Source organism: Semicossyphus pulcher, unplaced genomic scaffold, assembly GCF_022749685.1.
Source record: "Semicossyphus pulcher isolate SPU_LCO1_2020_fin unplaced genomic scaffold, fSemPul1.0.p SCAF_13, whole genome shotgun sequence".
Taxonomy (NCBI): Eukaryota; Metazoa; Chordata; class Actinopteri; order Labriformes; family Labridae; genus Semicossyphus; species Semicossyphus pulcher.
In genome coordinates, this window is record NW_027211637.1 from 15562005 (window position 1) to 15575071 (window position 13067).

Here is a 13067-nt window from a genome sequence, read left to right on the forward strand (position 1 = left end):
GAAAACCCCTTTGTGAGCACGAAAGAAGTGTATTGACTTAAACTGAAGACTTGTGCTAACCTGTAAAAGAGAGCACATTTGCAAGAACTACGTTTTCTACTGTAACTACTGAGCACACAAACAAACAGTAAACTGAGACATATTTGAATAGCCAAAAAACATTAAACAACAAAATCGAGAACAGGGATCTTAATTGTGTGGAAAATTTTATTTTATTATTATAAATTAAAATTAATTCAGGCTTGCGGAGAAAAAAGTAATGATTGGAGATGTATGTTGTTTCAAACAAATATTCAACAATGGTTTCAAACCAGGAAATAAAACGTGATGCTTTTTTAGTCTTTTACAGAAAACTAATTGGATGTCATCTTTCAGCGACAAATCATGAACAAAATGATAACTTACAACGTAATAGGCGGGCTTTAATGAGGCTACTTAGATTAAAAGTAGACGGAATTTACATTTTAGCTTCCTAAATAGCGAAACAAAAACATACGAAACGTCGATAAAATGTGTACTTCTGACTGCGGTACTCAGATGTTGTAATAAGGGCTTTATTACATCAAATATACTGTTGAAAACTACAGCATGAATCCGGAAAAGGAAAAGGAAATGGTTTGTGCAGAGGTCACCGAGAACTCGCGGTGGCAGCCGGGACGTCGGCGGACTGTGTGCTCGCGCTGAGGAAGGGTGCGTGTCCCCAGTGTCCGCTCCGGTCGCCCGGTTAGGAATGCGCCTCACGAACCCGGTGTGTGCTGTAATATTTGAAGAAACACCCGCGGGGACCGTGGTCTGAGAAGAGTCATGGTTTGGCATCGCTTACACCAGTAGTAACGTAACGTGCAAGTTTGATTCATTGAGCTAGCTGCTGTTAGCTGCTCCGTTGATTCATAGCACGCTAGGTCGTTAGCCTCAGTCGGTAGCTTGCCGGCTAGCTAGCTAGCAAGCAAGCTAGTTTCTGTGTGCTGCTGGCCAACCCAGTCGAACAGGAGAGAACCAGACTGACTGCTGAACCCAACCTCTATTTCGGAAAGAGGAGGTGGTGGCAGGCGGGGGCCGGGAGAACGCGAAGGGGGTGGAAGTGAGTCAGGAGCGGCTGATGAGTTCAGACCAGAGCGGAGAGCCGCCGCTGCTGCAGGAGGAGGCTGATCCCGGACCGAAGACCGGTGGGAAGGACGAGGCTCTGCTGGGGAGCGAGGGAGGGTCAGTCGGCATGGTGAGTGAGGCCTTCTTTAGCCTGTGAGCTAGCTGGCTGGCTAAGCGACTAGAAACCTGTTAGCACAGTACGCCCCCCTCTGTGTAATGAACGATATTTATCAGGCAGCTAAAATTAAACTAAATAAGACACACATTTAGCTCCCAAGTTTCAGCTTGGCTTCGACTTCGTGACTATTTTCGTAATCACTCTGATGGTTTTAAATAGCAGGGTGGTATTGATTATCAGGCGAAAGCAGTCTCAGAAACTGCACATATGGCAGCATTTACACAACTGCTATCTGGCAACAAGCAGCTACAGACGGATAATTTTACACTCAGCGGTGTCCAGATCTCCCCTGCAGCACCTTCAGAGAGCAAGCTAACGCTAGCTTAGGCACTATAACCAGCAAGCTCATTAAGTAGTTTGCTGAGTAATCATTAGCCTGTAGGTGAAGTTTTAACCAAAAAGTAGAATGACCGCAGTGTTATTTGGTGCGGAGAAGTATTGATTGAGTTGTTCTCAATTTGTTGTTGGTGGATGCTTCGATTATTTAACGAAGGATAAACGTTCAATCAGTTATCTGTTAGCTAATCGCGCTGTGAGCTAACCTAGCTAGCGCAGTGGCATGCGTTGCAAATACCTGGCCTGTGCTGCGCAGCGCAGTCAGCTGACATTACTTGGCTTGCTTCGGCCTGTAACACAGAAGCATGCATTGTAACCAACGTGTCAAGTTGCATTGCACATAATTGTTCATTCTCTTTTGAATGACACCGAGGCCCAACCGTTTATTCAAGTCTACCTGGAGGAGAGAAGTGTCTTGAGGCATATTGTGCAGCTTGACTTGTCAGGCCGAGTGCTTTTGCAGGAGGGGATGGATCTGTTAGCAGGTGGCAAGTGACAATGTCAAAAGAAAAGGCTGGCAAACAAAGTTATGTACACAGTCACTCACACCTATTTGGATAAAAGCACAATCCACAGCTAGTCCACATCAAGTTCACATCAGTATCCGTATGCCTTAATATGTACAGTATGTGGTCTATTCTTGGCCACAGATCTTTGCAGGGTCAGGATTTCTTCTGCCAGCCACCCCTTTTAATATGAAGAGTCAGATGCTAGCCTTAATGATGTACATTAAATATTTAACGTTCTTATAGCTTGTGTTTTTACACATTTTTTATAACGTTTATTGCCACAGACATTGTGGTTTCTCAAAGCTTATGTACTTCCTCCCTGAGGTTGAAAGGGTAATAGCCTCTCGACAGGGAATCACAAGGCCCTATGTAGCCCGTTTCACTGTACTTCTCCAAGGTCCAGTTAGATTCCATGGAAGCACAATCGCATGCAGGTGTTCCCACCATCCTGAGATTGCACCAGGTGATTTCAATTAGAGGCCCCTCAATATAAGGTTGAAGTAACTGATGAAATTAGCAGGTGTGTGTGATGGCCAACTGAAACCCACCATAGTTTAATTCCTTGTTAGTTTAAACGTTTGTTGTCCTTGCTGCCAGGTTTTTTTGTATATATGTTTATGCTCCTGCAGTTGCTTATGTGCCTTCTTGCACACATCAGAAACAGAACAAAGGGTAAAACTTAATTTGTCTTACTTACGAATTCTTAAGAGACATAAATTGCATATTTAATGGGATGATAAATATCAATCAGTCTGCAAACTTAATAGTACAAATTTGTTGCTCATTGTTTTAATCGTGTAAATATGTTGTAATTTTCTAGTATTTTAAAGTGTATTTACCTGTTGAAGTGTAAATGGAAGCTTTAGCAACTAGTGTTTTATTGTTGGTTACTTTGATATATTTTCCAACTCCATTACCTTAATTGCATCAAGTTCTCATGTTCCCTTTAGTTTTCCAAGATGATGGTAATTTCCTAAGGCCATTGGATCTGACACTTAAGAGCTATGAGGTTAATGTAATGCATTGAAGTTGCTGGGTGCTTACTGCTCAGTGCTGAGTGTTTGATTTAAAAACGTACCTCAATGTGTTTGTGTTGTAAACAAATGAGTGTTTAAAATGTACTGTGTGCTGTGTGTGTTTAAAGTAGTCTGGGAAGGAGCATTAACATAACTGCAGATAAAAGACTTAAAACAAATCGGTGTGAATACAAATAAAGTCTCAAAATGCAGAAGTTTAATTTGGACAGTTTTCAGCTTGCATAGCGGTAATTGTTTGTGTAAAATGTTGGATTTAGCTAATGTCATTCTTCTTTTAATGTTGCTTTGACTTGGCCTCTCCTGATTGTTCTGTTTCTGCTTTGAAGGTCACCTCTAAGGGCGCCGGTTTGAACCCAAATGCCAAGGTTTGGCAGGAGATGCCTGTGGCCTCCAGCGAGGCCGTTACCAACAGTCCTCATTGGCCCCCCTCGGACATCAGTGAGGGTAAGATACACTTCCGTTAGCCTAAGCAGGAAACTCATAGCAGACTTTATTACCACTAACATAGTTTTTGCCTCATTTGACAACCATCATCATCACATTCATCACGTTTATTGATATAAAGGCATGTTTTAAACCCAGTCAGGACCAGCTATAATACCTATAATCATGTATTAACGAAAATAGTTCTAATTTTGAAATGGTTTTGTACCCTTTCCTTGAAAATCATCTATTTAAATCTACAGTAAATGTTACTTACACACAGTACAGTAAAAACAAAGCCCAGGAAACACGTTTCAAGACAGAAGAGATGAAGTAGGCCTGAAAATTATCGGCTGTTGTTTCAAATGAAACTCCTTACCTTGTTCACAGGTTATTCTGAGCCCTCGCCCGCTGGGTGCAAGCAGTACACTGTGGGATTCACGGCCCTAGATGACAGCAGCCCCACAGCAACAGCTGAGATAGCAGTAAATGGAATGGACCCTCCAGAGTTGGGATTTTCCCCCGCCGAGTCCACAACAGGGACATCAGGTCAGTCACGTCCCCACACACCAACTGCAACTATGATTTATTCTTCTTTTATAATCCTAACAAAGTTTTGAAAACATCAAACATCGAGATAAGAACCTCTGGTCTTAAATCATAAACACTCCAGAGTTAAACGTGCGTAACATTTCTGTGGGTATCAACTCGCAAATAAGTTTTGCATAGCGGCACATTGGCCTCTAACAATCAAAAGGTTGTCATACCAACTGATCGCCTCAGCAGATGATTTGAGTGATAAGTGCTTATCATTGGGTGGAGCCTTTGGTTTAAATGAGAACCTGCAGACTACTGACTCTCTACACCACATATTTATACTTAATATCTTAGACTTTTCATTCAACTAACCACAGGTGCTATTGAACCACAAAGCATATCATAACTGTTTTCCAAGGTTCGGTGTAAAGATCAAATACTACTCTCATGCATTTAAGACTAGATTCAGGACAACCCAGAACATCACAATGATTAAGGCTGCCCCCATCAGTCAAGAAGACCCTGAGTAATGGCAAAGAGTTTTTTGTTTTTAGCTGCATCATTATACACAGTAATGCAGAAGCAATGAGCATGGCAGTCTAAGAAAACTCACCACAGAAGTTACTGTGATGGAAGTAGGAGGATACTCATTGAAGTTGCTGAAACTACTTTTTAACCAGATGTTGGTGCAACCTCCTCTCCTGCCGTCTAGTGTGACTGAGCGTTCAATCGAACGTGTTGTCAGCCCCGAAAGAGAGACGTGCGCGCTGGGATTTTATAACTGAACTATGACCACGATGCAAGATGAACAAAGGCATTAAAGTGCGAGTCTTGCAGGTAAAACATGAGGCTTGTGTAGGCGGATACAATAGCTCTGCAGGTGTGAGGAATAGACTATAACTTGTCTTTAAGGGGTATTGACGAAACGACAGCAGGAATGAGGTAAAGTGAGTCGGTACATCGATTGAAGTGTAGACTCTCAAACTCCTGAGCATAGGCAAGGCATATCAATGATAAAACCTGACTGAATAACCACCGCTATGGCAAAAGCCTGAGCGTTAAAGGCATCATAAACGTGGACTTTAATGCAACCCAACACAATGGTTCAGCTGTAAACTACACAGGTGTACCAAAAAAAAGGCTTCCTTTTAGGCAGCTTTGTTATAGATTAACTCAATATTAAATCATGTTGTAATTTTCTCACGGGACGTTTTGTTTGCTTCTCAGTCGATTCCAAAACCGAAGAACAGCCGATCTCATCTGAGAATCTACGCGAGTCTCTGAAGAAGGAGCTGGAGTTTTATTTCTCCAGGTGAGAGCAAAGCACTAAAACCACATTTTTTTTACACTACATGATCTGTAAAGTAGACATGTTATACATCCTAGATCAACAGAAGGCTAATCTAAATTAACATGTTTTGTCATTCAGAGAAAACCTCTCTAAGGATCTGTACCTGATGTCCCAGATGGACAGTGACCAGTTTGTCCCCATTTGGACTATAGCCAGCATGGAGGGCATCAAGGTCCTCACCACTGACATGGAGCTCATCCTGGATGTGTTGAGATGTAGGTGGATGGTTTTAGATGTTGTCTTTTAAAGCGATCGAAGTACGTCTGGGATGTCTTTTTAAACACTGTGATTTTCCCTCAGCCTCTCCGATGGTACAAGTAGACGAGAAAGGGGAGAAAGTGCGTCCTAATCACAAGCGGTGCATTATCATCCTGAGAGAGGTCCCTGAAACCACTCCTGTTGAGGTAAAACTAACTTGTGTGCATTTCATCAAAGAATACAGGATTGTTTGGAAGCGTGAATGTTTAATTGAAGTGTAAGACCATTGTTTGTCTCTTACACAGGAAGTGGAGTCTCTTTTCAAAAATGAGAACTGTCCAAAGGTGATAAGTGTCGAGTTTGCACACAACAACAACTGGTACATCACATTCCAATCAGACACGGATGCTCAACAGGTAATTCAATTCAAATTGTACTTTCTATACACAGTGTGAAGTGTTGAGTTAAAATGTGATACTATGAGCTGCTGTTTGATTCTCTCTCATCTTCCGCTAGGCGTACAAGTACTTAAGAGAGGAAGTAAAAACATTTCAGGGAAAACCCATTATGGTGAGTTGGCTAAAACTCCTGAGTCATTTTGGAAATGCCCGTTTGTGGAGCCGTTTTTTTCAGTTATTTCACTCTGATTTCTTCTCTCTCGCCCTGACAGGCCAGGATAAAGGCCATCAACACATTCTTTGCAAAGAATGGCTACCGTAGCATGGACAGCAGCCTGTACGCTCAGCAGTCCCAGAGTCAGTCCCAGTACAGCTCTCCACTCTACATGCAGCACGTCTACCCGCAGCAGCAGTACCCGGTCTATGGCATCGTACCTCCCACCTGGACGCCTTCGCCCACACCGTATTTTGAAACTCCTCTGGTGAGACGAGCTGCTGTGAGACAGTCACACTAACATAAGCCTACTCTGGTTCATCTCTAATGCACCTCGGTTAAAAACATTCATTTGTAGTTGCTTTGGATTTCGGTGGAGTCCCTCGTTACTTAAAAGCAATGCAGAGACAGTCAGTCATTGATACCTTGTTTGGGATGTCTGAAAAGTAAAATTAAATAAATTCAAATGTCTCTTTTGAATTGTTTGTAGGTTAAACAACACAATATTTTGCATAACAAAGAGTTAATCAAAATATGTTGGCTTTTTTTCCAATAGTTTTACATCAGAGATTCAGAGGCATTGTCTTGAATAAGGACAGTGTGGTCTCATGTATATTAAAGTTAGCATGAAACAGCTGCAGAGTGTTCTTTGATATGGAATATTTACATTTTCTATTATTTGTTTCCTATAAAAACATGGACTTAGAGAGGGGCTTGTTGTGGATATTGACCGGTGTTTAAAGTAGCCAGTAGTGCTGAATGTAAGAACATTCAAATGCACAGTAACAACCATAAACTGCTAGCTTGCTGTCCACACAATTCGTATAACTCCTTTATGCAGGATGACTCAAACTATTTGTTTTTTAGGAAATGACGGACTCTAAAATATCATTAAGAACACCTACAAACCAAGTTTTGTTTTCGGCCATGGTTTGCCTAGCTCTGGCATAGATGACCGTCGGAGCAAGGCAACATCTATTTTTAATCTCCTGGGAACTTTGGTGGTATTTGTTAAAAGGTTAAAGCCACATTTTGGTGCACTCTGTAAACCACAGTGAGCCTCATGGCCTGGTCCAAAGTTTTGTTTTTTGAAGGGTGAACACGCACACAGATGAAGTTGGGGAATTTGTTTCTACCAAAATTGCCTTAATATAAACAACTGCACAAATTGTTGCCTGGAATAAGCTTTGTAAATCTTTCCTTCTTTCCCATGTGCAGGCACCTTTCCCCAACAGTAGCTTTGTGAATGGATTCGGCACAGCTGGACACTACAAAACTGGCTCCAATTCTCTTAATATCACTCGACCGTTCAACAGAAACCGGTAAGGCCTTCTTTTTCTGATCCTCTGCTAGCTTATTAGTCTCATTGGAATGTGTTGTCAGGTGTGCATGATGTAAACCGTGAACATCAGATCATCTGCAACTGAATTTTGTCTAAAGATAACGTAACCTCACAAGGGAACTCCTGTCTTCTTACTGTCCCCACAGTGTCCCCCTCTATTCAAGAAAGAATGTAATAAATGCCTTCAGGTACCACTGCTATACTGTACAATAAGCTTCATCGCTACCCTCATCTCTTACCATACTGCAGCAGCCAAATTACTGAATCCACAACAGGGCCCATGCCTCCTGCCAGATTTATAAAGCCATTAATCCTTTTCATCAGTGTGATAAATGTTTGTTGCCAGGTGATGGACATCCTGGATTTGTCATGTCATTCAATTAATGTATCTTGCCTGCTACATGGCAGCAGCTGCCATCTGCGCTACTGGCTGTTTTCCAGTTACGGCCACCTTGGCTTCAAAATCTCCTCCTTTCACCATCATTATGACACGTAACCGTTTCTCTCCATCCCAGCTAACCACCCATTTTATTTTGTCATGTGTCTGACTTTGTTTTGCGGCTGCTCTTCGTCAGCGATTGTATTGCATTGTGCCATGTGGTGTTATATGCTGTAACACAGAAACCGTTTTAAGTAAGGTCTAAGTCGGCCAGCTGCTTTTAATCTTTTAAAAAGTCATGACAACTTTGCAAGTTTGTAAAGACACTGAAAAAGCAGCTTCACAAAGAAATCCCCGGATTCTTCCCAAATCAGACCCGATGATGAGATCAAGATGCGCATAGAGGGAAGCCAGGGAGTGGAGTAACTGGCTTTGGTTCTCCTCCTTTCTCCTCCTCAACTTTTCTCTCTGTCCTTCCCTTCCAAAGTCAGGCGCTTCACTCTCGTCCCGATGAGCGTTCAGATTATGAGATCTGAGGGTCATAGAATCATGTGAAGATCAATCCATGTTAATCACGCTGCTGTTTTTCGTTCATGATGCTTTGTGATCTTAGTCGCCTGTCTAGGTCTTACATGGGCGTTGTCGGCTCTATTCAATGACATCATAGTTGTTTGATGTGAGCACACTGTATTTTTGGCAGGCTGCAAAGTCTCCACTGCTTCAACCAATTGAGCACAAATGTAGTTCAAAATCTCCCTGCATGTCTCTACATCCACCCTGAGGACATCGCATGCTGTCTTATTCCTCCACCAGTGTTTCCTCTTGAAACTATTGCCTAATTTAGCCGCCATTATCAAAACATGCAAAAGGACTATATTGTAATTTGTTAGACAAATTCCCCTTACCACTGTGATATCAGTGCAGTTTTCTATATGTAATGGCATCAACAGCTGCCTTTTAAAAGCAGGAAATCATTCTAATATGGCTTGAAGCATAAATACATAAGGTCTACAGGAAACACTGGTTTCTGTCTAAATGTCTAAGCAGTGTTTTTAACTTTATATAAACCCAACTCATCTTCATTTTTCTCCTCTGCAACAGAAACCATATGAAGCCCCAGGTGAGGACAGGTGAGGTGACCTCAGCGTCTATAACTCCTGTCCCATTGGAGAGTCTGACTGGTTTGCGCAGCCCGCAGCCCCCCACTACTGTTGCCGCCATTACCACTAACCCAGTCCAAACCGCCTCTGACCTGAGCGCAGCGTTCTCTCACCTCTCCTCCTCTTCCTCTTCTTTGGACCCCAGTGATGACAGCAGCATGGCTGGACGTGGAAGGTAAACCTGTCTGATTTCCACCGCACTCCTGTGGCTGCTGTTACAGCCTTCATTTTGATCAGTTGCACTTGACTGATGTTGAATCATAGCTACAGATGATTTATTTTACATTTCAGACGGAGCACAACCTACAGAGGAACACGGAGGAGGCGAGAAGACGATCGGATTGCGGTAAGGAACAATTTTCATGGTGTCTTGAAGCTTGTTTGTTGTATTTAATGCATGAAACATCTTGAGACCTTTCTGTTTTTCTTTCTGTTTCCTCAGAGGCCTATACCGCTAGCAGAGGTTAAGGTTTCTCCACCCAAGTTTGACTTGGCTGCTACCAATTTCCCACCTCTTCCCGGCTGCGTGGTCAGCACGCAGGGGGAGCCAGTGCTAGAAAACCGAATGTCAGACGTTGTTCGTGGTTTATACAGAGACAAGGTAAGAAGAATTTAACACTGCTGGAGTTTGTAAATCAGTTTGATAAGATGCATTGAGACTGCTGTTTAGAGGGTGACCTCCTGAGGTGTAATGTGCATGTCTTATTGTCTTTTTTTAGACAGAACAAGCCAATAAAGAAGCCACTGTGAGTCCAGCTTCAGTCCAAGCCCCAGCTGCAGAGGAGGCTGCAGCTGCACCAAGTCTTGCTTTGGCTGCTGTGAAATCTGCAACACAACCACTTGGACCTCCAATCACCGGGTACGACTGTCTTAAAAGACTGTCTTACAATTTTATAAATGATATGTGCTACTTAGGGTGGTAAAGTGAATGCCTGAATCTGTTTTTCTGACAGCATTACTCGTCAGGAGAGGAGGGTCGAACGTGCAGAGCCCCCTGCTCCAGTTCCAAAAGTGACTCCCCGCACGCCAGTTCCAGCTACCGCGAACCCTTCCTCCTCCTCCTCCTCCTCCTCCTCGACGCAGCCTGTGCCTAGCTCCAGGCCTCAGCCCCCTGCTGCCTCCAAGCCAACCACACCCAGCACGCCGGCCCCTGCTACAGCCAATGTTTCCACCCCCGCACAGGTAAAGATCTGTTTCATTTTGTGTAACAACAACCTACGAAGGGTATAGTTATCAACCTGATGATGAAATCTATTGCGCATAGAGGGAAGTGAGGTAGTGGACTGACTGGCTTTGGTTCTCTTCTTTCTCTCTACCTGTCACTCCTCTTCAGTATTTCTCTCTTTATCTCTCTCTGCTCTTTCCCACCTAAAGTCCAGGACGTTCACTCCTACCCCGATGAGCGTTAAGATTATGAGATCTGAGGGTTTGACGAGGTGGATCATAAAGTTCATGTGTAATTTTATGTCTGAGTTGCATCCATTTCATACTGTGCTTTTACCCTGCCAGGTACAGGAACCTCGTAAGCTCAGCTACGCTGAGGTATGTCAACGGCCACCCAAGGACCCTCCCCCTGCTGCCCCTGCTCCAGCTTCCTCAGGCACGGCGTCGGGCCAGCCTCTACGTGAGTTGCGTGTGAACAAGGCCGAGGAGCCGGGCTCGAGCAGCGGTCCCGGAGACAAGCAAGAGAAGAGCCACGACAGGGAGGGGGGATGGGAATGCAAGGAGAGCCGGCCACCACGTGAACGTGACTCTCAAGGTTACTACCGCAGCAACGGCCCCAGAGGCACCGGGGGCCTCAAGTTTCGGGACCAGAGGCGCCCGCCTCCGGCCCGACGCAGCTCCCCCCAAGGAGGATACCGGCACACTGGCAAAGAGCAGAATATCCCACCAGTATCGCCAAAGTAAAAACTGATTATGAATAGAAAAAAGAAGTATGAATATATACATGGATATATATAATTATATAAAAATGAATAACATAAAAGCAACAACATTATGGTAGCCACCTTCCCCCCCTGGAACTTGTCGAAAGAAAAGCTTTTAAAATGACAATAAGACCGGGACATCCAGGACTAATGGGCAAAATGACACCTGAAGAACTTTGATGAGTGATTTGAAAAGGAATATCTTGTTTTGGGCCTCCAGCGTTATGCTTAAAAGAATTTAAGTGTGATTTATCTGGAGGCAGTCTCATTGATGCTCTGCTAGGGAGAGGTGGGATGCTGGGCCGCTTAAATGGCCCTCTACCTTTTATTGATTTTAACGAATAGATGTCTGCAAGAACAGTATGCACTAAGAAGAAAAGAACATGCATATATGTCATGTACATATACAAAGACATCACTAACACGCAATGAGACATCAGTTTTTTTTTTTTCTTGTGTGCTTAGGTTTGCAAGTATGACTGAAGGATTGACTGATGTCTGTGTATGCATTGATTGTTAAGCAAAATGATTGAAGTGCTGCAGTGTGCTGTTGCACTGATGTAATGAAAAGGATGATTTATTTGACTTTTACATCAGAGATTCAGAATCATTGTCCCCAAACTGGACAGTGTGATCTTCTAATGTATAATAATGAATTGTGTTCTATGGTGGTATTTTGATCCTGGTTCATAATTGGCTTAAATTGTATCAGTCAGAAATCAGAAACTGTCGCCGCAGTCAGATGTGTGGTTTTGTTTGAAGCTGAAATCCACTTTGGGGGTGCTCACTGGCCTGTTAGCCGCGGTGAACCTGCCAGCCTGGTCCAAAGTTTTTCATGTTAAGTTTTATCTCTGAACTGATGGATTCAGATCATTGTCATGTTGATAATCAGTCAGGTTCTCTGTTTACATGTTTGTTTGGGTAGTAGGTTGATGTTTCCCAAGAGAGAATAGGTTGGTGAGATTTGACTGTTCAGTGCGCCCGAGGGTTTAGCTGAGGTTTGGCTTTTCTACATCATCACAGGATATCCAGGTTAAGCTTATATCTGTGAATTGTTCTTAACAATGACATAGTGTCAAAAATAGACTGAGGAGTGCTGTTAGCTAAAAATGATAGCTACATAATATTTGGCAGCCAAGTTGTGGGTATAAAGAGAATTGGAACATTTTCACGTGCTATGTGCCAGCTGCCTACGATCATAGTGTGCTAGGATAAAGTTTTGATTTTTATTGACGAGGTCTGCTAAATAATGTAGTCTTGGGGAAACTTTTGGCCCAGTGAAACTGGATTTTGAAGAAGCTGTAGAGGTGTAGTTGCCTATGCTATATTGTAACAACCCTTCACTAGAAACGTGTGTGGGAGAATGTAATTGTTCTAGTTCTGAATTTGCAGAGGGAGGATTTTGACAGCAGGTATCCACCAGATTGTTTTGTGCTTTTAGGGTGAGTTTGCTGGTTTGTTTTATTGTTTTTTTTTTTTTTTTTCCTTTTTCTAAAAAAAAAATGTGTTTTGGAAAAACAAACAGGTTGACTTAGAATTTGAAGTTTGACTCACTGTATGTATTGCTTTTTAAATTTATTTATTTAAATTCTGATGCACAACGCTTTCTCCCAATCTTGGTAGGCTGGTTTCCCCAAAGTTGTGTGAAATCGCATTGGCAAAATAAAATCACGCATATGACATTTATATATTGTTCTGGATGTCAGCTGAGCGAAAAATACTTGATGCATTGATCTTTGGGTTTAGTAATGCAGTAAACAAATAACCAATCACTGGGGTTGTATTTCTTTTTCATTAATGAGTATGAGCAGCTAGTGGTTAGGTATAATTAAATAAATGCACTAACTTGTTTTTAAAAGAATCTTACTCATGAGTAATGTGAAATCATTTTAGAAGCATATGGTTGATGTTGACAGGCTTGCAAATACCTACAGGAGTTGCTCCCCCTCCATATGTTTGGGTTATTTTCTGTTAATTTGGGTTGGGGTGGC

The 13067-nt window shown here is 42.7% G+C and overlaps 1 protein-coding gene across 2 annotated transcripts; it reads left to right on the forward strand.

The window, feature by feature from the left end:
• Positions 1 to 704: 704 nt before the first annotated feature.
• larp4aa (La ribonucleoprotein 4Aa) lies at positions 705 to 12566 on the forward strand. 2 transcript variants are annotated; one of them, XM_069659995.1, is made up of 17 exons: positions 705 to 1216; positions 3473 to 3590; positions 3960 to 4118; positions 5334 to 5418; positions 5536 to 5672; positions 5758 to 5861; positions 5961 to 6071; positions 6172 to 6225; positions 6326 to 6535; positions 7486 to 7589; positions 7756 to 7797; positions 9090 to 9323; positions 9440 to 9494; positions 9591 to 9749; positions 9868 to 10007; positions 10102 to 10330; positions 10658 to 12566. In XM_069659995.1, exons 1-17 carry the CDS (start codon positions 1100 to 1102, stop codon positions 11054 to 11056), a joined length of 2457 nt encoding a protein of 818 aa, XP_069516096.1. In that variant the 5' UTR covers positions 705 to 1099; the 3' UTR covers positions 11057 to 12566. The 2 variants fall into 2 exon arrangements, with proteins under 2 accessions (XP_069516096.1, XP_069516097.1); XM_069659996.1 differs by lacking the exon at positions 7756 to 7797.
• Positions 12567 to 13067: the final 501 nt, after the last annotated feature.

Excerpts from the sequence above, each read along its gene's own strand:
- larp4aa (XM_069659995.1), top strand. The coding sequence starts at position 1,100 with ATGAGTTCAGACCAGAGCGGAGAGCCGCCGCTGCTGCAGGAGGAGGCT. Across the intron at positions 6,072-6,171 it reads CAGACACGGATGCTCAACAG|GCGTACAAGTACTTAAGAGA; the intron begins GTAATTCAATTC and ends ATCTTCCGCTAG. Across the intron at positions 9,750-9,867 it reads GTGGTTTATACAGAGACAAG|ACAGAACAAGCCAATAAAGA; the intron begins GTAAGAAGAATT and ends GTCTTTTTTTAG.